Source organism: Protomyctophum bolini (assembly GCF_963924005.1).
Source record: "Protomyctophum bolini genome assembly, chromosome: 19".
Taxonomy (NCBI): domain Eukaryota; kingdom Metazoa; phylum Chordata; class Actinopteri; order Myctophiformes; family Myctophidae; genus Protomyctophum; species Protomyctophum bolini.
The window spans coordinates 27,976,718-27,998,117 of NC_137880.1; the positions used below are offsets into that span (position 1 = coordinate 27,976,718).

At 44.5% G+C, this 21,400-nt stretch overlaps 1 protein-coding gene across 3 annotated transcripts in view; it reads right to left on the reverse strand.

The window, feature by feature from the left end:
- Positions 1–21,400, reverse strand: part of eva1aa (eva-1 homolog A, regulator of programmed cell death a) — a 103,514-nt gene that overhangs the window by 11,429 nt on the left and 70,685 nt on the right. For all 3 annotated transcript variants that reach the window (XM_080790528.1, XM_080790529.1, XM_080790530.1), the window contains one exon: positions 3,720–3,866. In XM_080790528.1, coding sequence (XP_080646654.1) covers positions 3,720–3,866 — 147 coding nt within the window. The remainder of the gene's footprint in view (positions 1–3,719; positions 3,867–21,400) is intronic.

Genomic DNA, 21,400 nt, shown 5'->3' on the forward strand with positions numbered 1-21,400 from the left:
CTCTAAAGTTCTCTGAAAAAGATAATTTTAGAGAGCATGGACCTAACAACTAAATATTCACAAAATAAGGCCTATAGCGACATGTACATACTATATACCGTATGAAACAGAATACTCTCTGCTTTCATAAGAAAAATACTAATACTGTAATAATAATAGAAATCACACCCCAGTGAAGTGAGCAGTGCAATGTTGCACTGCTCACTTCACAACATTGCACTGCTCACTTCACAGGGGTGTGATTTTTATTATTACGAGTAAGACGCGCGAACGCGGAAGGCGAACGCAGATCGTAAATTGCAATAACAATTAGAATAAATTACAGACATGATCTGCAGGGTGTCATAGTTAGTGCTTGGACCACGCCAGCTCCATATATGGTCACAAAAGACGCCATCACACTCATGTCACCATGACTCAGCCATAACCATATAAAGAGTCCCCAAAGCAGGACCACGCCATCACACTCATGTCACCATGACTCACAAATCACTCAGCTCCATATATGGGCACAAAAGGGCCAGGTCCACATATACAGTAAGCAGGACAGACAGACACACACACACACACACACACACACACACAGACAGACAGACAGACAGACAGACGTGATCTGCTAGGTCTCATAGTAAGTGCTCATTGCATTCGCAATTACAGTATTAGTTTTTTTCTTATGAAAGCAGAGAGTCTTGATGCACATTATCTGATCATAAAACGGACTTGGAAACTTTCTTCAATCGTAGCCCCATATGTGCCCTCTCCCTACGCTCATTGAACTCATTCTGTGATTCGAGCTACAAACAATCGCAGTAACGGGGGGGGGGGGGGGGGGCAACTAGGCTTTGAGGAAATGATCTTGCATAATCAACATTATTGTCGATTGTCGTGTGCCGCTCCAAACATGTCCAGACATACCACTAACCTCATCGATCCAGTCTCGCGTATCTATAAGGTGAGACGCGAGACTGGATCGGATTGTGTCTGGACATGTTTGGGAAAAAAAACAAGAAAAACAACGAGATGGATGCGGCAGCAGCAGCAGCAGCACGTCAACGTATTTGGAAGAAAAAAAACGAGAAAGCACCACCTGTCGTTGCAAGACAAACACCCGTATGTTGCTGATAGACAGATAATAATCGATCCGATTTTGTCCTGCCGTTCATTTTATCACATTAGGTGCAGGGCAGGCTGCTCGACGGTGAGTTTATAATAGCCTGTTGTAACGAGAAAGGGGGGTGGATTGGATGGTTGGATGCGAGCAGCGCAGCAGCAGTACGGCTTGCGATCAGCGACCAACGTATCATGGCGGGCCCTCGATAATGATGTGCAATCTGTCCATGACTAACTCCACATGTGTCTGGCAAACGTTACGTTATGAAATCAAATGCCGATCGTTGCAGGTTTATATACGGGCAGAGAGCAAATCGCGTTGTATCTTGTTCCGAGAATGAGAGTGAGTGCAAGCCTTGCAGTTGAAAGCAGTGGGGACTCGGGAGTGGGGGGGGAACTGCCAATGCGATCCAAGAGGAAGAGACCCCCCCCCCCACCATTCTCCCTCGGGAGAAACCATGTAGAAACAGGAGGGGAGGGGGAATCGAGTGTATTCACACAAACAAGAGCATTGTCCCATCCATTTTAGATCCCCTGACATCTGCGTTGGTCTATGCCGGACGGCCGTCTCCAATACGTCGTACGTCCTCGCATAGACCAACCAATAGGCGGTGCCAGACGCTTCTCAGACCAACACCTCTTTTCAGCAGGGGGGGGTTTTAACTCTTTTTAGAGCCGATCGGTGTTACATTATGAGTTGTCCGGGCGCAAATATAGTTGAACTATAGTAATCAATAAAAAAACGTTTTTTGGACCATAAAACGTATAAAAACGTTATGCGCTTCTTGCGCTTGGCTATAATAAAACGTTTAAAAACGCTTTCAGCATTCTATGAGTTAATAACCACACACCCACCATCAGACACACTAACATCCTCAGTGTTCAGAGAGATAGACCCTGACGAAGACCTTTTGGTCGAAACGCGTTGGTCCTGTTATTTATTTGCCTTGCTCATCTTCAAATAAATTATTTAATTTTTCACCAAAGACGGAGTGCCTTGGATTCTTTTCTTTTCAAGTCTGCAATTCACATTTTGACAAGCAGTACTACTTGGTGGAAGGATACCTTTTGTCTATATGGTTTTACCTGTATCACCAAAGAGCACCCATCTAAGAGCCACTGCCAGATCCCTGCAGCGCTTCCATTCCTCTATTTCTAAATCCTCAGTGTTCATTTACAGTGCAATTTGTAACTCTTGAGCGTGCCGTGTACCCATTTCATTTGGTCAGTTTTGTACACTTAAATGAACTCTGACATGAATCAGGTTCTTCAGGTTGAGGTGTGAATGTGTGAAGTCGCCACCTGTCAGCAGACGCCTCTCACTCCCTCTCTCATAATCCCGCCATCGTGTGTTTAGAATTGTGGAAAAACACCATTTAATATAGATTGATGAATATTGGGCTATTTTGTTATACTGTTATTTCTGCAGTACAGAGTATACATTGTTAATATTATTGGCACTTATGTCAGGGTTGTCGTAAGCCCCCCCCTTGTCCCTCATTCATCCCCCGATCCCTCCATCTCACCCCATTCCTCATGTTCTATCTACTTCCGTCTTCGTAATCAGAGTAGAATAATTAAGTGTGTTGGACTGTGGCCATCTGCCCTGCTGAATAATCCCCTTGTTTGGTTGGCCTGCTGGTATCGCCCTTTGCTCTGTCTTTTCTGTCCTTCCATTGTTCTCTCTCTCATCGCTGGCCTGTCACTCTAATGGCTGTTTCCCACTATGAAGGCTAACACAGAGCCTTCCGTAACCTGAAACCTTCCAGGCCCGTGATTGTTTTCATTCTACACAGAACCATGAAGGAGTACAAGTATCATTCTACACAGAACCATGAAGGAGTACAAGTATACATTCAGAGTTCTAGGTTCCTAGGACTCAGGAGATAGTACCACCTAAGCAGGGCCCAAATTAGTACAGCACAGTTCACTTAGTTCTTGTGGTCAGAAAGAGCCATTATTCTGGCCTTTTCTGCAAATGGCTGATTAAGGACTCAGTGCCATACAAAATGTAATTATTAGCTCTTTAGTGGTAAAAACACATATTTGTATTACCGGTAAGTGTTTGTACTTAATGTGTGTGTTCATGTAGGCATTTGCATGTGTTGATGCATACCAGTGCATGCATACATGTACCTACCTACCGTATATATATACTGTAGGTGTGTGTGTGTGTGTGTGTGTGTGTGTGTGTGTGCGTGCGTGTGAGCCCTAAACGTCCACACAAATTAGAATTTGAGAAATGGACATTGTGAGAGTTAGGCTTACAATTAAAAGCTTCAGGTTGAGGTTAGGATTAGATTGAGTCATTTATTGTAGAGGTTAGTTAGGTTTAGAGGTTAGAGTTAGTCGTGCGTCAGAGTCGCAGACTGAAAATAGCTGATCTAATTTACAAGCTCACAAACACTTTAATGGCACACAAAAAAGAAGAAGAAAGAAACATGGTAAAAATCACATTTACCGGTACAAAATTGCCGTGCTAAACTGTCCACAAGTATAGTAATACCAACGTGTGCAAAGTATAGTAATACCAACGTGTGCATGCGTGCGTGTGTGTGTGTGTGTGTGTGTGTGTGTGTGTGTGTGTGCGCGTGCATTGTTTTGCTCACCTGGAACAGCGTCAGAGGTTTTGACTATGGTCCCCTCCGGGGGGGCACCGTCTCCCACCACGTTGGGGTCATGGGCACTGGGCGGTGGGGGGTACGGTGGGGGGTACGGCGGGGCTCTGGACGGCTCCTCCAGCGACTTCTTTGGAACTTGAAAGAGAAAGATTGATGTGGAAAAAGGAAAGGAGGGGGGGGATTGGTAGTGGAAGGAGGAAATGAAAAGCAAAGACAGAAATAGGAGGGTGATTAAGCTTATTATCAGTACGTTCTTTCTCTCCTGTTCTGTTATATGCCAACAAAAATGTTTTTTTATAAAGTGACCTTTAAGTGCATTAATGAATGAATGGGTGAATTCACCCATTCATTCACACACCGATGGCGTTCAACAAAGTAAATTCTATAGTTTGACCCAGAGTAATCTAGTAAGAGAGTAATGACACTCCTCATTGTAACAATGGAATGCCGAAGTGCTCATTCTATCTCAATGGAATAGTTCCATCCATAGGAGCAATGTTTGGAACTATCGCCCATAGGCACCCGCTTTGCGGTGAGATCAAAGCGTGTCACCACTCTCTTACTACATTACTCTGGTTTGACCATACTGCAGCGATTTCAGATGTCTTCTCTAACATTCTTCGCGGTGACATGGGGATGTTTGTTGAGTGTATACTGCAGACTTTGTCTCTCAACTTCCTTGACAAACAGGAAACGTACAATTGAAAGCTAATGATTGTACAGGAAAGCCACGCTGTTATTATACTTCTAGACTTATACGTATGAAGCTAAAATACACACTCACGCGCGGCCACACACACGCGGCCACACACACACACACACACACACACACACACACACACACACACACACACACACACACACACACACACACACACACACACACACACACACACACACATAGAGTATAGAGTAGACAGCGTCACGTCTGATTCACACACTCCTCCTGACCCTGTGCTGCCGTTCCCTCTCCTCTCCCCCCAAACCTCACAGTGTCCTGCGAGTGAGTCAGAGAGTTTCCCCCAGACACAAACCCACAATGCACCATGGCTATACATTCTTGCCCCCTCTCTTCACATGTGGTTCTGGAAGCTCAGGACCGCAAATCCTGGTCACCGTGCTTGTGTCTGTCCTGCCAGACTGCAGCTGATTTATAGAGCACGACCGATGCCGATCAGCGTTTTTTTGGTTGGATTGCGTGATGTTGTGAGCTTGTAGATGTGGTATTTTTAAACATTTTGGATAACTTTTGAAAATGTTTGCCTATGACAACAAACTGGCGATAATATCGCCAGGTGTCTCTGGTGAGACTATCAGCACCCCCCATCTGCCTGTCTGCCCACTGTCTCTCTGTCCTCCTAACCTCCTACCCTCCTTCCTTTTCTATACTATAGCGTCGCAGTCCCGCCCCCTTTCATGACGACGCCAGGCCCATTTTTCCCATTTTTCCCATAGACATTTCGAAACGTATTTATTTAAAGACCGTATAAGCGTCGTACAAAGCCAACTCTTGTCGTGACAAATCATGACAAACACAATATTTTGGACCAAACAAATAATTACAAAGAAGAAAAACAACAAAAAAATGTTTTTTTTCTACTTTCTAATTCTTTGTTTGGCCCAAAACATTGTGTTTATTGTCATGATTTGTCACGACAAGAGTTGGCTTCGTCCGCAGCGTAAACGTCTTTAAATAAATACTTTTTGAAAAGTGAGGAAAATGAACGGCGATTTCTTTTCCGGGTCTCTCGAGGGGGCGGGACTGCGACGCTCTATAACTCTGGACTAATAAAAAAAAGGGCAGGCAGTTTTGGCTGATATTAGCAGAGCAGTACTAATGACAATTTCAGATGCTTGCAAGTGATTAAGGGTGAGAAAGGGGAAAAATCTCTTCACATTACACAAACATTGGCGTTTCCATGTAAATAATGCTTGCTTGGTTGTGCAAATAAATGCTCCATTGCAGTGGTTCCTTGAAGGGGTTCTAAATGGACCCTTACAGGTCTGTAACTCTGAGAGAGTACAACTCGAACCAATAGGACCCATATGGGTCTATTGGTTCCACAGAGTGAGGGTCCTTCACATTAACAGGTTTGAGAGACCCTGCTCAATTGTTTGCACTGAGATCAATCCTTTAAAGATCCTCACGTAACATCAGGCTGTTTGTTACGTCTGATTCTTTTTGCATGACTTCAAACTGTTGTTCATGTCATGCATACATCATCCACACGGAAGGTAAATATTATGCAGTGATAAACCCATGTCATTTCTTTATGAAACAAGGTTGATAAACCCATGTCATTTCTTTATGAAACAAGGTTGATTTTTCACCACAAGTAAAAGCATCAACCTGTATGAATGAGGCATTACCAATGAGTGCATTAAGGTCAGTGTAAGGACCTTAATACACACAGTAGGCAAATACTTCTCACAAGTGGCAACCTGGCTCTTACAGTAGAATGGGGCCTTCTCAGCAGATGGAACCGAGACGTTACGGAGTGGAAACTTCTAGAAGTGTAGATCATACAGTAACTTCAAACAAGCCGAGCATAAAACAAAACAAAAAAACAATAAGCCTGGTTTACTGAATCTCTAAGACTTCAAAGAGTCCTGCTGAATCTAGCTCCAGCTTTCTCCTCTGCTTGTCCTGCAAGGCGTTTGGCAGAACCAAATAGTCGTTGTGGATGATGCCTGCTTTATTAAAACGTTTTATGAAGTACAGTACCAGATGGTTGTCTTTTTGTTGTTGTTGTCAATTAAGATAATGTCAAGTCACATACAAAACACTTTGTGCTCCTGTCACGCTCTCACTCTCAAGGTCTTGGCAGTGGTGTTACCATTATTTTACCATTATGTGGCAAACCTCACTCATCTGGTGCCTGACTAGGTAAAACCTCGCTCATCTGGTGCCTGACTAGGTAAAACCTCGCTCATCTGGTGCCTGACTAGGTAAAACCTCGCTCATCTGGTGCCTGACTAGGTAAAACCTCACTCATCTGGTGCCTGACTAGGTAAAACCTCACTCATCTGGTGCCTGACTAGGTAAAACCTGACTAGGAAAGCTACATTTCGGTGACGCCTCACTTAGGACCCGCAAACGTACAAAATACATGATAATATAAACCACTTATATTATTTTTAAAAGTAGTGAAAATAGCAGATCGACAGGCTCAGAAGCTTTATTTTTTTAGGTAGGGATTTCTGAGAAATCATATGCTTTTATAAGTAGAAAAAATTGTGATACAACATGGGACTCAAAATAGTGTTCCAAGCCATTGTTTGAGAAACCCTGGTCTCACACACTAATCATGGGTTAAGACCCCCCCCCCCCCCCACTTGCTGCTCTGCCACCAACCCCCCTGGCCCCGCCCTGATTACAGCCCTCTGATTGGCCCTAATTGGCTGCACATGTAGCCCAGGGTCACAGCTGGGAGACGCTGGGATGTGACACATGTAAGGTTAACACAAGCTGTTGGAGAGTAGAGACACACCCCGACGCACGCACGCACACACGCATGCACGCACGTACGCACGCGCTGTAACAATGCAGTAACAATGCATATTGGGTAACAATGTGTATCGGGTGCACAATGCAGCAGTCACATGAACGCATTCTCTGATATTAATGCAACTTATTCACGTACCGTATGCACACACTGCAACAATGCACAGAAACACAAGCTCACGCACACACGCACGCACACTTGAATAACTCTGTTCCGCACATTTGTCCACACACAGTGTTAAAAACCCATTCCAAGTGCCCTCAAACTGCCCCTTCTGTCCCCTCCCATCATCCATCATGTTTGCCTCCCCAAAGTGGGGACTCGGCAGCCATCTTGTACAGTACACAGGACCGTTACTTCATCTAAAAATATAATTGTGAAAAAGCGAAAAGACCTTCCTGAAGCCAAACTCCGCAAACCGCACTATACAGTATGAGACCGAGGGAGCCGAGCAATAAAAAGTGAAGCAGCGAAAGAGAGAAAGAGGAGTTTCTGGAGGGGCGAGGAAGCCCACATAAATCACACTCTGTAGCCTCAGTTATAATGACATGGTCGGAGCAAATGAGTCCTCTCTCTCTCTCTCTCTCTCTCTCCATTCTTATTTTAACTTAGCAAAAGAACAAAATGGATCTGTGCCACCGTTGGCGGCGAGAGCCCAGGAAAGCGCCGCAGGGAGCAGGGGATACGAGCCGGGAGAGAGATGGCGGCCTCGGCCATGCGGAGGCCACAGAGCGCTACACACACTATAACAATGGACCCTGTTTGTACTGGCAGAACTCGGCTTTGTTTTCACTGGACTCTGGAGGATGCTGTGTGTCTGTGTGCATGTGTGTGCGCGCGCGCGTGCGAGTGTATGCGTATGCCCGCGTGTGTGTGTATGCGACGTGCGTAGGTGTGGGTTATTCGCTGACCATTGCAGGCACAGAGCTGGGACAACAGTTGTGTAAGTGGAAGGGAGTGAACTGCCATATTAAACCACACTACATCTCCTCCACACGGGAGCGGGGCCAAATAGCAAAAACGCAAAAATACATTTATGGTTTTCCTTTAGGTTGCCAGCTGGATGGGATTTTTCCACATTATTGTACAATACGACCTTAGCCAGAAGATTGAGACATTTCCAAAAGAAAGGGTATTTTAGAATGCTTTTTTAAGGAAAATGAAGGGTACTTTTCTGTGACAGTCAACTTACAGGACACTGATGTGCATCGTCAATGTCAAGTGGAGTGCTGAACTCACCCATAGTCCCTGTGAAAATCCTGAAGCCAAGAGTATATATACATTGTCCACAGTGTGTAGAAATGTAACCAAATGGTTACACGCGTCACGCGGTTTCACTAAAGGGAACTATCAATTAAGTAAAGTTCAAATCTTGATATAGTCCCAGCGGCTGCATGGGACCTGATTACATCACTACAGCACAATGCAAGTGATACAGTATGCAATTATGTATAGAGTTGGCTGCCAGAATGTCTATTGTCACAGTGGTGAAACATGCTGGAGTGGAAAATACAGCCACAAACATTCATAACAGATATTATGCGTTTTTCGAAACCATTGGTCTCCAAGAGGGGTTGTGGGACCCCTAGGGGGTCCTAAGAGTTACTACAAGGGGGCCATCAAATCTTTGTGTGATAGGAATTGTTTTATTTTATTTTATTCATCACAATTGGCCGATCTCACAAAGCTCACAATGCGTCAGTGCTAAATAACACTTCATTCACTGCTAGACCGGGCTGCTTCAGCCCTGAGCAGCATGCATGTGATGCAACTCCACGACACACACACACACACACACACACACACACACACACACACACACACACACACACACACACACACACACACACACACACACACACACACACACACACAGGCGCTCGTCATTAAGCAGCGGAGCCACGGAGAAAATTATTATTATGAGGATCGGCATAGCCTTTTTTGCCACATTTTGTTGACCTCCCCCTCGGCATGTGCGTATGTCTAGCGACGGTACTGCGTCAGAAGGATAGCGCACTGCCACTGCACGCACACCCAAGTGTGCCAAACGGTTGAATTGCAATAAACAGTAGGAGCTTTGCAGGCCTTAACTTTTAATTTATACGCCAAAGCTTAAATCACAACAATTCACACAATGTCTCTCTCTCAGAAGTAACCTATTAATATGAACGCCACATCTAATCCATCGCTCAATCCGTTCTGTACACTCTCAGAGTGAAGGTTAAATGAACAGAGGAGAGGATTACTGCATCAATGAGCCAGACCGTGGAGAAGCTCTATTGCAGTGTTCTCAAAGTGGGAGTCCTTGGGGTGGTTCCAGGGGGTCCCCCAGCGAAAGCAGTTAATACAGCATCACTATCCCTTTCTAACCACGTTATTGCATTTATATGTTGGCTAATGCAAGAACTTAAGATCAATTTGGGGGTCCTTGGCACGAACATGTTTGCGAAGCACTGCTCTATTGGGGGTGAGCACGCTTATCTGACACAACAAAAGTCTGACATGCGCAAATCAGCCGTTGATCCCGACATGCGTTGGTCTGACATGCGTTGCGTCGTGCTTGCGGTTAGGGTTAGGGTGTCAGACTAATGCCTGTATACCCCTCTATTGTAGCCTAATGAGACGACTCCAGAGGTAGTAATGAGCACTACGCCCATGAGAGTCTCAGTGCTCATTTAGCGGAACAATAGAAGTCTATTTGTATACTCCCAGAGGGTCATTGTGATGATGTGACAGTCCAATGGACACTGAGCATGTTTGTTGCTGTGTGCTAGTGTCTCTGTGTCAGAAGAAGCAGCTGGCAGAAAGCACAGCAGCTGCAGCCAGATAATAGTCGAAGAACATTGAAACAATGTGCCGTACACATGCGTGTGTGTGTGTGTGTGTGTGTGTGTGTGTGTGTGTGTGTGTGTGTGTGTGTGTGTGTGTGTGTTTGAGTGCTCGTGCGTGTGTGTGTAAGTGTGTCTGTGTGTGTGTACAGTATGTGTGTGTATTTAAGGCGTCTGTGCAATGACATCTGGTTTCAATCAGACCTCAGTCGGTGCCTACTTAAGCTACGACATTAAAGCTGCTGTCCAATGCTCATTTGATATATAGATGTGTATACACGCACGCACGCGCACACACACACGGACACACACACATGGACGGACACACACACATGGACGGACACACGGACGTACACACACACACACAGAATGGAGTGGAGTGGAGAGAAAATGGAGTTCAAGAACATATTTAAGTAACATGACAATGTTTTCAATGCTTTTTTAACCCTTCCCCCATGATGTAGATTCCACACACGTACATTTTAACCATTTATTTATGTCCACACACCCACACCCACACACACACACACACACACACACACACACGCACACACACACAAAGCCCCCTCAGTCTCACTTAGCTAATGGCATTCCTGCAGGACTACACAGGCAAGGTGAATAGGGCAGAGTGAAGGTGTTCAGATTGCATTCCTCGACTCCCTCCTCTACAACCTCCCACTGCTGTGGTCTAACAGCATCCAGCTGACTGGGCTTGTGTGTGTGTGTGTGTGTGTGTGTGTGTGTGTGTGTGTGTGTGTGTGTGTGTGTGTGTGTGTGTGTGTGTGTGTGTGTGTGTGTGTGTGTGTGTGTGTGTGTGTGTGTGTGTGTGTGTGTGTGTGTGTGTGTGTGTGTGTGTGTGTGTGTGTGTGTGTGTGTGTGTGTGTGTGTGTGTGTGTGTGTGTGTGTGTGTGTGTGTGTGTGTGTGTGTGTGTGTGTGTGTGTGTGTGTGTGTGTGTGTGTGTGTGTGTGTGTGTGTGTGTGTGTGTGTGTGTGTGTGTGTGTGTGTGTGTGTGTGTGTGTGTGTGTGTGTGTGTGTGTGTGTGTGTGTGTGTGTGTGTGTGTGTGTGTGTGTGTGTGTGTGTGTGTGTGTGTGTGTGTGTGTGTGTGTGTGTGTGTGTGTGTGTGTGTGTGTGTGTGTGTGTGTGTGTGTGTGTGTGTGCGTGCGTGCGTGTTGGAGAGATACAAACCTCCCTGACCTTAGGCAAGTTTGGGCATTAACATGTATTTACCTTTCCCCAGATAAGCTCTACACACACAAATAATGTGTATCCTTGCATGTATGTCCCAGGCGAGCTCCCACCCCTCACCCAAACACCTAATAAAAGAACACACACAATTAATGTGCGCGTGCACGGTTGTGCACACATGTATGCATGTACTCATTCATGGAAGTGAGTTCATGCGTGCACCTGCACCACTGTATACACGTGACTCAGAGTACGAGGGCGTGATTAAACTCAACCTCGTGTACACAGTGGAATACTCAGGGTTCATTTAAGCACCCCAGCATGGGAACATTCGGCAAAGACAGCTGATCCACGAGCTTGTAGATCGCCTATTTTGGGCTGTGATTTGGTGTGGACAGAAAATAATCGGTCCGGGTACGGTTTTCACCAAAAGTGATATGTTTTTGGTTAAAACAACATGTTTTTTGCTAAAAGGTTAAAGTACTACATTCTGGTAGTAATCTTTGCTATAGAGTTTGTTCAGTCACAGGAGTCTTCCTGTCTCTCCTGCTTGGATAACAAAACATTATTTCCAGGTAGGTGACAACAGTTCTGCTAATCGGGAGAGAGTACACATTTATTTATCAGCTTCGGTTTCGATTGAGTTCCAGTTCCAATTTTGTCTGCTCATTTATTTGTGTCATCACTTCCAATTTCACTTGTTTAATCTGTATCCTCTATAATTCAGGGGTGCCCAAAAGGTAGATCGTGATCTACCAGTAGATCACAAAGGCTGTGCAGGTAGATCACATGACATGCCCCTAAAGAATATTACATTTAAATATAAAAACAATTTTTGGCATCTGCCTCTTGAATTAAGTTGACTCTACCTATTCCATTTCTCCCATTTCCCATTCCAAGTGCTTTTGATCAGATGGATATACTAAGCTCTTTATTTCTGACTTCTGACCTGCAGCCTCTCGTTCAAAATATGAACACGAGGGATTATTTAGCGATTTTTATCGTAACGAGAGAAAGGTAAGCAAGCAAAAATATGTCTTGGAACGGAAGGGGGGGCTTTACAGAGTAAAAGAGGCCATTGTGATGGCACCCCAAGCTTCTATTTTGAGAAAGAAATACCGGGACTGATTGTGTTAAAAGAAAATATTAATAAAATGAGGCAAACACGGAGGCAATGAGACAAAGCGCTTTGAATAAGAATGTTACAACGCGTTGTTAGGCTGACAACCAGTTCTCGACGGCGAGCGAAACTGACTTGAGGTGAAGTATTAAACTAGGCTTAAATGTTTATAACTGTATGAGCGACGGGGAAGATTATTGCTCGTAAAGAATGTCCCTGGATGGCTTCGTGGGCTGTGGCGAAAAGGTTCTGAGCACTTTGGTTTGATTTGACCGAGGCAGCGAAACGACTACAATCCCCTTACGTCCTTCTCTGGCGCTGGGAAACGTTTGTCTATCGGCCCTGGGATGTTAAATCAAATCAGGAGCTTGTTAAGCCATCACAGAGGAATGTAATAGCCAAGCACTTTAATGCTGGGTAATATGGGGGTGGCGTGTGTGTGTGTGTGTGTGTGTGTGTGTGTGTGTGTGTTTGCGGAGGGGGGGTGGGGGGGGACAGAAAATAACATGTATGCGCAAATAATATACATTCGCAATAGGTATCAAAACGCACGTGCACATCAAGACATGGTTGGTTGGCGGTTGTGGACAAAGTACAAACTCATGTAAATATAGTATATATTAGAGTATTCAGAAATGCAAATTACGAAGTACATTTTAAAAAAGAAATCTGAATTTTCTTTTTTTAAAGGGAGCTTATAGATAGGCTATTTTCTCTATGTTGGGTTGAAGTATTAATAATATATATTTTTTAATTTACGTTCCCAAGAGTGCCTCCACTGCGCCTATTAATGCAGTGGAGTCGACTCGGTATCCCGACTTGGAGTAAAATGTGGGCTGGGGGTGCATTCCAAGATGGAGAGAGTGGAACAGCCCAACCCCCCTTCATCCTGGCTCTCCATGCCCCCTGCTCTATATTCAATTGCAAAGCATACTAGTATTTTTTCCATTTACTATAATGGAGAACACACATCCCTCATTCGGCCTGGTGTGACACACGCACGCACGCACGCACGCACGCACGCACGCACACACACACACACACACACACACACACACACACACACACACACACACACACACACACACACACACACACACACACACACACACACACACACACACACACACACACACACACACACACACACACACACACACACACACACAGTTGGTGCCATTAAGACGGATATAGTAGAAACCAAAATAGCTACTTTGTTGACAGCATGAGGTCATAATAATCAGTGTGAACGTGGAGCAGTTGTAGAGTCCATCGCACGCACGCACGCACGCACGCACGCACGCACGCACGCACACGCACACGCACGCACACACACACACACACACACACACACACACACACACACACACACACACACAGACACACAAGCTATACAACCCATGGCGTCTCTGGGATTTCTAATCACAGCTGCCCCACTCTATGCAAAGCCATAGATAATTATGAAAAGCAAGCTGGTGACTAGTGAGGTACAAGCTAGTCCTGGGCAATTGACAAAAAAAGACTGTATCAATATCAAAACTGATATTTAGAACCAATGTTCTCAATATCAGATGATATATAATGCTCATGTACTAAAGGTTAATCAATTAATCATTATTTCTGATACATTTAGAAAGTATCAAGTGGTCAACCATGTAAGCCTTTTGATCTATCCATGGTCAATGTTAACTAAAGTAATATTACCAATAGTAGTCACTCAGTAGTCAGTAGTTAGCTGTGTCCACTGTCCGCAACAATGCGAGTGAGCTGAGTGATCATATCTCCGTGTTCAGTACTATATTTCGTGTCAGATTTATCAATGCCTGGGCAGGACTGGTCGAGGCTGAATGTGACCTATGACCCCAAGAGGTTGGGGTGACATATACCTAACCCATATACCTAACTTTCATTTTCAGTGCCCCCCAGTTTGTTATAAGCATTAGGCGACAGACCCCTGAAACTCCCAGAGAGAGTTACAGACCTGCAAGGAACCATTTGGTTCCTAATAAGTACCACTACGTAACTTAGCTGGGGACCTCTTGGATCCCGCTCACGGGCCCCTGGTGGCCCCTGGACCACACTTTGGGAACCACTGTTCTGTCAGCTTCCCCAGTGTTTGTATTTGCAGATCTTTTATTGGTTGGGATGTTGGGGGAGGTGTGCTTTGGTGTGCAAGTCAGCGCGGGCCCTGTCAGTATCTGATATTGCACTGGGTCAACAAGGATGTGACAAAAACGCTGTATCATCAAAGGCCTAAACCCACTCCCTCGCATCAGGACTATGAGGTAATGGGGGACATGGGAGTTTTAATTCGGCCAAGAACCGCTGAGGCCATCGGATATTGTCGATCAGGGGGAAGGAGAGAAGCGTACACTGTCAAAATAGACAAGAGCTGCAGACAATGTCATGTGTTGTCATAGATATGGAGGCTGCAGATAGCGTCAGGAATTGTCCAGACGCGATCGCAAACAGAAATAATAAACGTCTGCCTGGACGCGTCGGCAGGCGATGACTGACGGTTGCCGAACAATGGGGGATATCTTTAGTATCAAAGCCAGCAACGCTGCAGGCTGCATATGTGGCAGTATAGTATCAACACAAAGCGACGTGTACGTCTACACAAAATGCCTATACAAACACAAAGACAAAACATGTGGTCTACTGGGATGGCTGCGCTCTCCAGCTCAGTGCCTCCTCCTCACTAAGCCAACTCTTCTATATGCAATACGTCGTGACTGGTAAGACACAGACTTGACATATTTCTGCTGTCTGGGCGGGAAACCTTGTATCTCCATATATATTTTGTAATGTTTTTCCTAAAATTAGTGCCCGTACTTTGTCGCACAAGATTGTCAAAAATAGTGACGGAAATGCTGCAAAAGTGGCAAAAATTGCCAACCTGTTAGCCCTATTTTTTAAGTTTTTTTTAAGGTGAATGCATGTGAAAGTAGTCAAGTGTGTCTGTGGGTTTGATGAATGGAGAGCATCAACAAGAGCTTGTGACTAAACAATAACTACATAACCATTAGAACAGGTTATTTTTTTCCCCCATTTCCTGAAAAGTAACGGGTTTGGACATGGTTTCTACTCTACGGCGACGATACGTAGCCACCATTAAATGTTTGACAGTCTTACCCAGTGTGTGAAGAAAGCTGTCTGTTCACATTCTTTCTCTTTGTCTTCCGTTCGCGTGGGCGACGGCGCAGGAACACATCAAAAGACTCATCTCAAAAGACGCCCGGTGACAAGCAGTGGTGACAGATGTGAGGTGAGACTCAGTGAGACACAGCAGAGGGACATTCCCGTTTGGATAAACCCTCGCGGTACGGTACGCCCCTTGCCGATCAAATCGTAAAAAAAAGGGTTCCTGGAGACTGACTCTGTAGATAGTCATGCATGAGGGTTCACCAGAGGTTAGCACAACCCCCCCCCCCCCTTCCCCTCTCCCCCCATGCTGAATGCGCTTCTACACTACAGGATTAAAAGGAAGATCAAATCTCACGACTGAAAAGTTTTGTCAGGCCAAGTCTTTAATCTCTGATTTGTTAAACAGGGTGAAAAGACCCCCCTCCCACCCCACACACACTAGGTCTGAGTTTCCTGAACAATTAGCACAATAAGAATTATGATATGATGTTTAGGTATTGTCGCTATAAACGTATGTTCTACTTGCAGATTGAGGCTTTAATCGTTGCTTTTATGAAATGTCTGAGACCATTAGGGCTTTATGGAAGATGCTTCTGAATGTGTATTCTGGTTTGACTGATATTCCGATATGCTTTCATCTTATAAAAATGACTGGAATCAGTTGTGGTGACTGAGAAGAACTTTAATCCATGAGTAAAATGGAGTTGGACAGATTATCATGGTCCAAAAACTACTAGTACGAACACCACAATCATCACATGATATTGATTGATTGATTGATTGAAAATTGTTTGTAGAGTAAGCATAGTTCTAGAGGACAGCAGTTCAATGCTAAATACTCAAAACTTTGTGTATTGAGTATAACAGCTATTTCAACCACTCAACCACTATTTACTGCGTTGTACAACAAATAGAGAAAATGAATAATATTACAAGCGTGCACTTGATGTGTTGTAAGCTTGTAGATCTGCTATTTTCACAAATTCTGACGATAAAAAAACCCAAAAACTAAAATCTTGTTTTTTAAAGAACATGTTGAAACATTACCTAAATTAGGGATGCCAGGGTCGGTGTGGTTTTGAAGGATTGAAGGGTAAAACAAGTTAAATCAAATGAGATGAGATGTAAATCCATAGTGCTGGCGTTCTCCAGTTTGGAGGACGATGGAGGTAGCATGGGTAGCATGATGACAGAGAACACACTGACCTGCATGGAGTCACATGCAGCACCTCAGTATCCTCTCAATAACAGACCGGCTCTCAGTAAACAAGCACAAATGACTAGATTAGATTACACGCCATTGTCCTTAAAAAACAAGGGGACAATCACACATGGCACAGTTTATGCGTGTGTGTGTGTGTGCGTGTGTGTGTGTGTGTGTGTGTGTGTGTGTGTGTGTGTGTGTGTGTGTGTGTGTGTGTGTGCGTACGTACGTGAGTGTGCGTGTGTACAGTATGTTATTTGTTTTATTACATACCCTATCATTTCATGCTAGCTTCTAATCCGCTCATGATTCTGTCCTTTCTATTTGGATAACACAGCAGCACTTTACCTCATATATACCACTGGCCCAGTCACATGGCTCCGTGGTGCCCTGTCATTGTGGAGCCACTACAGACAAAACCTAACCTCTCACTGACACTCAATTACTGGTCGGCCGAGGAGATTAGTGATTCACACTCAGACCATGAGCCAGATAGCCTATGATAACTCGAAGCGTGTAATGTAATCACACTCAAACACTGACACACACTCGAAGGAAGAGGAAGAGATAAGTGTCTTATCTGTGCCAGAAACGCGGCTTAAAGTCCAACTTCAGACCGGCTATACCCTCCTTCTCAGGGAGAAGCTCACAGGGCATCAGTCAAGGAACTCAAACAATCCGATCGTTCCAAGACAAAAAAATTGAGAGATATGCTGTAAGAGATCACCTGCAATATGCGCAGCAGACTCCAAACGTATATTGGATTTTTTTAGGTTTTAGGTTAGCATGCAATCCCCACACCCCCCGGAAATAAAACATATTGTCCGTTTGCTAATGAGACGGAGAGGCAGAGAATGTGATTAATGATAACAATTTTTTATGTATATGATGTATTGCCATGCTTTTTGTTCTTGCTTAATGTAAGTCGCTCTGGATTAAGAGCGTCTGCTAAATGCCTGAATCGTAATGTCTCCGGAGATGGAGACAGCTTACTATCAGAACATCAGAACACAGCATCCAGCTGTCCGTTGTGTCCGTCTGGACCTCTGACAGTAGCTCCATTACGGCCTGCTATTATTAGAGCCAGGAGGCTGAGAATAGATGGTTGTTAATAGTCGCTGCACGAGCGCTGTGATGAGCTCCACTAGCAGCCGTTTGTGATCAGGAGATGGAGCGAGGGGGAGGAAGAGAGAGAGGAACATATGGAGCAAACCTCCATTAAATATCATTTCCTTTTCAACTTGGGTTTCTGCACACGCACACGTCATAACACACGCGCACACACACACACACACACACACACACACACACACACACACACACACACACACACACACACACACACACACACACACACACACACACACACACACACTTCAGAAATAGCACTGCAACACTACTTTTAGAATCTCAATAAGTTCCAGGGCACATTCACATTGTTTGCGCCAAAAGCATTTAGCATTTGTCTGCCTGTTGCAGAGACTGTCTGGTGGGCACACTGTAGCTGGAATGTGCCCCATGGACTTGACTCTGTCCTGCTGCATCTCGTCTCCTGTTCCTGTCAACCTGGCAAGTCTGTTAGTCTTAAAACAACAGTCCAACAACCACCCGATTGCCAATACTTTGACCAATATTTTGTCCAAAATAAAATGCAACATTTTCCAATCAATTTGAAATGTAGATTTCATGAGTTTTTTTTTATATGTAAAATAAATACACACTAATAAATAACAACAACTAATGAGCCTGTAGATCTGCTATTTCTTTTAAACAAATGAAAAAACACCTATAATGTCCAGTTCCCAAAAACTGGTATAGGCCTATCCCCGTTTGAAAGTGGTTACAATCAGGACACATCGGCAGCATAATTGCGGCCATAATGTGCCAAACCGATATGTGGGTCTGGCTTCAATACAGACAGCGTCTTCCAGAGACACTTTTACAAGGGCCTTTAAAATAAACACCTGCTCCAGACAGTGGAACAGCAACATCCTGAGGTCTCAACCACCACTTTGATTAGAACAGTGACGTTAGGATACGACAGCTGCTTCTTTATACTACCACCGTCGCTACAATTTTCACACACTATGACTGACACAGAAACACAACTGCTGTCGGACAGAAAGCTCCATATTTCAACTTTTAATGGATTTTTCTACTCCGGTAATAAGTGTGTCACACAAAAGGAGTGAAAATAGCCCATGTAAAATGACCTGCTATAATTTCTTCACTAAAACCTTTTTTTTAAATAATAATGAAGAAGGAACCGTTTCGGATATACAGGGTTTCCAGCCGACATCAGCGACAGACACGCACAGTGGGGTGGGAATCAATTCTGCACACCGCAGCTGAGAATGTCTATCTACCCAATCCCGTGGTCTTACCTGTGGTATTTCCACCACAACACCACTCTATGAAAACATCTGTGGGAAGCCCACTGTTAACTTTAGACACAAGTGGTAACGGGCCAATGTTAGCTTACACATGCTATTTGATCTATTCACAAATGGCTGTCTGAGCATGACGTTCAGTCATTTATTTTTCTAAAATTATTATTTCACATTGCTGCGTGTGTGTGTGTGTGTGTGTGTGTGTGTGTGTGTGTGTGTGTGTGTGTGTGTGTGTGTGTGTGTGTGTGTGTGCGTGTGGATGGATGGGGGTCACATACACTGACCCACAGGTCAACACTTGACACCCACGACTCACACACATTTTGCAGAACACTTTCCTGACTCATATCTTTGACCCCAGAGAGGGTGGGTGGTAGGCAGAAAAAATAAGAGAGAGGAAGAAAGGCAGGCAGGGGTGTGTAATGCCTCATTTATGTTCAGAGAGTGGCCTTGTGGTTAGAGTGTCCGCCGGGGGTTCGACCGGGTCATATCGAAGATTGTAAAAATGGGACCCAATGCCTCCCTGCTTGGCACTCAGCATCAATGGGTTGGATTGGGGGTCAACGAATGATTCCCGAGCGTGGCGCACGCTGAGGCTCACCGCTCCAAGAGATGGGTCAAAGGCGGAGAACAAATCACTGCGGTGACGTGTCTGACTAACGTGTACGACTTTGACTCCATAGCGGATTGAAAATAAATCAGGAGATCTATAATCTCGCAATGTGTGACTTATAGCAAGCCGTCATATATCGGGTTAGAATAGAACAGCAATACAGAAATGGCCACTGAACACAGGAAGAATTATTTTTCTATTTACGTCCAGAAACTGTACGTAGCATGAGCGAATGATGACAAACTTGAGGTGAGAAAGAGACTCGACAGGGTACAAGGTGGGAGGGCTGGCAGAGAGATAATCCTTCTATAAATTACACAAATCTCTGCATGTGAGTGTACGTCATTATACGTGCATGCGTTAGTCCTTTCGTGCGTTCTTGAGAACCGCCCAAGAACTCCACTATATCTCTACTTTAATATAACAGTACTTTGTGGCCATTTCCCAATATGGAAGCGAAGTTTCTATACAATATCCAAATATATATATTTTAACCACTTTCAACCTGGCATCTATAGAGGGCATACTACACTATGGGTGAAAATGTTACATTTAAAATGTGTTCTTTGGCATTACTAAGAGTGATAACACATACAGTATAGAGGCTATTTAGCATGGATATACTAAATACATGTAGGCTTGAGATTTTGACGTGTCCTTTGGTGTGCTTTGGGCACAAACATTTTAAACCCCACTGCTCTATGTTAACAGGCATGAGTGACATTCCAATAGCAAGTGTATAGAGCTGTAGAGAGCAGTGCAAGACCAAAACAAATCTGGCATTGTAGAAGACCACCCATGTATTCACCATCAGCATTGACCTTTTTATAGGCCAGCTCTGTTATCGGTACATGTGCCAGCCGGGCAGAAATACCACACTGAGAATGCTGCATTTGGTTAGAATGCTTTTAACAGTGCCGCGTTAACAGACAACAGTGTGTGAGTATTACGCTTGAAGTAGCAAATGGAGCTGTCTGTAACTCTTCTGCTGACAGAACTACAGTGTTCTTTGGCTTTGATGGAAGGGAATATAAGCCAACGTTTTACTCTGTCTCTGGCATCGCTAACAAGGGACTCCTGGTGAGCAAACTGGTTGTGCAACAGCAAGCCAAATGCAGGGTATATACACCAGACCAGATTCTGGCTCCACATACATTGCCCCCCTCATACTAAAAGTACTATCCCAAGACGTGTCTGGCCGGGGTAAGGCTAATACCAGGGCTGTAAAGGTCCAGGCTCCCAGTGGCATCACTAAACAAACACAACTCGGAGGTCTGGCTTCACTTTAGCTGACGGATGTCATTATGCACGTCGATTAAAAACAAACACGGGTAGAGAGACGTCCAGGTTCTCAGTGTGGGCCTACGGGTGGAAAATCCCCATCAGGCAGAAAGAGACAGCGACACAGAGAGAGAGAGAGAGAGAATAAAGAGATAGTAATTCAAGCAAGAAAGTATGTAGTTGCTACCTCTGGGTACTGGATCAGGAAGATTTTGTGTTCTTGCGTATGTTTTATATTTTATCCGCCAAGGAGCCAACTTTCCATGTTTGACTGAACGGACAAAGGAGTTAGATCTCAAATCTGGAGGCTGTATTACTGTTATTAGTGGTGAGAAGCCCAGACGACTCTACAGATCTAGATGTTAATCCCCCTCAGTCTAAACAGCATACCTC